The 3,750-nt window shown below is 47.3% G+C and overlaps 1 protein-coding gene across 14 annotated transcripts in view; it reads right to left on the bottom strand.

Annotated features, from left to right (window-relative positions):
* Positions 1-204: 204 nt before the first annotated feature.
* LOC125039494 (trithorax group protein osa-like) overlaps positions 205-3,750 on the bottom strand; it is a 109,375-nt gene continuing 105,829 nt past the window's right edge. For all 14 annotated transcript variants that reach the window (XM_047633508.1, XM_047633509.1, XM_047633507.1 and 11 more), the window contains one exon: positions 205-3,750. This exon is cut by the window's right edge and continues 237 nt beyond it. In XM_047633508.1, the coding sequence (XP_047489464.1) occupies positions 1,198-3,750 (2,553 nt within the window). In that variant the 3' untranslated portion in view covers positions 205-1,197.

Here is a 3,750-nt window from a genome sequence, read left to right on the forward strand (position 1 = left end):
CTAGTCACACTATCAGCATTTATCATATATGCACAACCTGTTTCTGTAAAGGTACAAAGCATCTCGGGGAGCAAGTTCCAGGTCTGCCCTGCAGAGAAAACACAGACTTAATTCACAAGTTGAAACTAAGATAGAAAAGACAAATTTCAATCTGGTCTACATAATGGTAATCACATAAAATTCATTTGCCAATAAAGAGCTAGGTAAGTTTCGTTTTCATCTTTATTAAATAAAAAAACAATTACAATTTGTTTAAACTTGAGGAAAATATTGTCTAAAAACTTCAGTAACTTTTTGTTCCTCTCACCAGTATTTCAAAACAACATAAATTGATTTGATTTTCTGATTTTGGTGGTGGTGTGGGATTCAGTAATCTTGAATCCCATATATTAGATCAGTATTTTCTTCTCTATAATTTTCCCATACTGGAAAATTTATATAAACAAGGAATGACCTCTCCTGAAGTATCTTTTTTCAAACTATTTGACTATATACAATGACATACACTGTTTTGTTTTTATACAGCCTTCTAAGTTCCTTCTTTAAATAGAATAAAACAGAGTGAAAGTCAATGTTCATGTGAATAATACTGTACTCCTTTCATATCAACATTTTTTTGTTAAATAAAATTAAAATGCCAATGGCAAATCTAATTGTCAACCAGAACCTTACAATTTTAGACAAAAATGTTTGGCATCAACTCCATCCTATAAACAAATGAAAGGAATCTTAAATCTGGATTTACAAGTGTCATACCAGAACTGATAGAACAAAAATGTATATTCAAGAACAAGGTTAAAGAAACACTGTTTCTCTGAATACTTTCTTTCTACAACTTTCTTTAAATCCAAGAAATACAGCTGAGATGAGTACAGACTTCTGTACATTGAAAAGTACAAATACACAGACTTTCACAGACTTGTTGCTGGCTACACTCGCACTTTAGAATAATTCACAGACACTGCTTACAGCAGGACACACATCTTATTTTAGTTACTGTACACAACACTGAGAGCCCTAATGCCTGGTAGGACTCAATATCACTGAGGTGGTCCTTGCAAGGGCCCTGCTGAGACACTAGGGGGGGCCCTGGGACCGGGGGGGACCCTAGGGGGCATAGTGTCACCCCCACCACACAGTTTGTACCACACATGGCTGAGAGAGGCCTACACGCTCACTGGGTTCACCCACCCGCTACTAAGATGAGGGACTTGCTGCTGACGCTTCCATGGGGACCGGGGCCGCCGCCGCTGCCAGGGACTCGCACTTTGTAGATGACTCGGAGTTTGTGGTTTGGGTGGGGGGATTGCTGGGCTTCATGGGCATTTTTTGTGGGTTAAATACAGGGCTGTTTGCAGAGATGGGGGCAGGGGTTAAATTAGGAGTTGGGACTTTACCTAGACTTGGTACAGCTGTAGGTACTGGTGCAGGAGTCGCAGCGGGGGCTGACGGAAGTGGTGAGAATGGAGCCGAGGCTGGGGTGTGGGTGGGTGCAGGAGCGAGGGAAGCAGCTGGGGTTGGAGTTGGGGTGGGTGCAATGGCAGGAGTCACCGCAGGGGCTGGGGCAGGGGCAGGGGCTGAGGCAGGTGCTGGAGTAGCAGGAGCAGGGGCTGGGGCGGAGGCAGGAGCCGGGGCTGTGGTAGGGGCAAGGGCAGGGGCAGGAGCAGAGGCTGTAGCAGGTGTTACAGCTGGGCCAGAGGCTGGGGTTGATGGGGTGGAGGCTGAGGCAGGAACTGGAGATGGAGTAACGGCTGGGACAGGGGCAGGGGCTGGCGTGGGCACAGGTGTGGCATTAGGTGCTGAAATAGGGTTGGGAGAAGGAGCAGAAGCAGGATTGGGGGATGCAGCATTGGTCTTATCATACTCGGTCAAAATGGAGTCATGATTGACCAGCTTTACGGCTGTGGTAATAGAAGTGGGTTGGCTGGGTGCATCTAATGGTGATGAGTCCACATCCATTGGTGCATCTGGAGTTTTGGTTAACTCTGAGGCTTGTGCTGTAGTTGGTGGGGGTGATGATGGTGGTGAAGGGCAAGGTGATAATTGGGGAAATTCATTTTGCACTTGGGCTACATTAAATAACACCTGTGACAACTGAGATGCAACATAGGTATCAAGTATCTGGCTCATGACCAATGTCAATAGTCTGTTTTCACAATTAGCTAAAACCCGAGCATTAGCTGGCACTCGCGAAAGGTGCACCAGTGTGTTAGCAGCCCGCCGCACCATGTCCAGGCTCGTCCCCATCAGCTCAGGGTTCTCCTTGAGGGCACTCACACCCTGAACATTAGCCACATTCATCGCCGCAGCCTCTGCCTCCTCAATGAAAGCCACAAGGAGAGAGACACACCCATTCTGCATGGCTATGACTCTAGCCACACCAGAGTCTGCAGCTGAGAAATAGTGGAGGAGGTTGATGGAGAACTCACGTAGGACCTGGTCCTCCCCGCGGCACATAAAGCGGGTCAGCTGGCCACACAGGCTGTCTAACCGTGTAAAAGGTGGTGTAGCTAGAACTAAGTCTGTGTTCTGGTCGAGCACACAGAGCTTAACAAGGGCCTCCAGGGCGAGACGCTGAGGTGACAACGCAGACTGAAGAGATGTTCCACCACCTGGGAAGGGATCCTGACCATATGAGGCAGAACAGGTGGCCCAGTGTAGGAGGCCATTTAACAAGGGCCGTGAGATCTCTTCTGGGTAAATTGACAAATCAAGAGTGCCTGCCATGTTAGCCAGGGTGACCAGCGTGTTCTCGTGCACATGGTGGAGGTAGGGCCACCACCAGTGCGTATCCGGAGCCAGGGAGCTGCACCAGTCGCTCAGGTCCGCCTCCTCATCACGGTCATAATGCGCCGTGGAGGGGGTGCGTTTGGGGTGCTCATGGTGCAGCAGGATTGTCTTGCCAAGTAAGGCTAGCAGAGATGCGCATTTGCTCATCACCTCTTCATTTCCTGGAATAAAGGACAGATTCCGGATCACAGTACCCACGCACATGACACGTCGACCTAACCAGTCCTGACCTTCAGTAGTTGTGCTTAACGATGCTTCATCTGGACTCCATGATTCCTCCTCTAGATCCTCATGAGGTCTTTTGAATCCTCCACTTTCCCTCTTGGAGCCACTGCTTTCACGCCTTTCTAATTTTTCTTTAGATTCTGGCTTATTTTGAGATACTTCCTCTTGTTTTCTCTCAGTTAACTTATCACTACTTGGTTCCTGTTTCACCACAACACTACAGTCTACATGCACTTCATTGTCCTTTTTCAACACACACACTTCCTTCGTCTCCCTTTTCTTATTGTCACTATGGTCCTCCATTGGTTCCTTCTTTAACTTCTTAAATATTTCGTCTAGTTTGCTCTTCCTTGCATTATTAACTCTATTTATCCTTTGACTGAAAAGTTTGTCTGTTGACTCAGTATCTTTGGAGTTGTCACACTTTTCTCTAGAAATAAGGTCCTCCATCTTCTCCACCTTCTTTTCCTTTAATTCTGCCAACACATCCACCACTTTATCCTTCTTACTCTTTTCCTCTTTTTTCACTTCCACTACCACTTCCTTCTTAATTTCCACCTCCTCCTTGACCTCTATCAGCTTCTCTTTCTTAAGGGACATCTCCTCAATCCTGCCGTCCTTGCAGGGCATGAGGCGAGTGAAGGGCAGGGGGGGCACCGAGCTCTGCATGCTGCAGATGATGTGGGCGGTGCACTCACCTCCACCCACTGACCAGGTGTCCACACCTGAGCTGAA

This window comes from Penaeus chinensis, chromosome 27 (assembly GCF_019202785.1).
Source record: "Penaeus chinensis breed Huanghai No. 1 chromosome 27, ASM1920278v2, whole genome shotgun sequence".
Taxonomy (NCBI): Eukaryota; Metazoa; Arthropoda; class Malacostraca; order Decapoda; family Penaeidae; genus Penaeus; species Penaeus chinensis.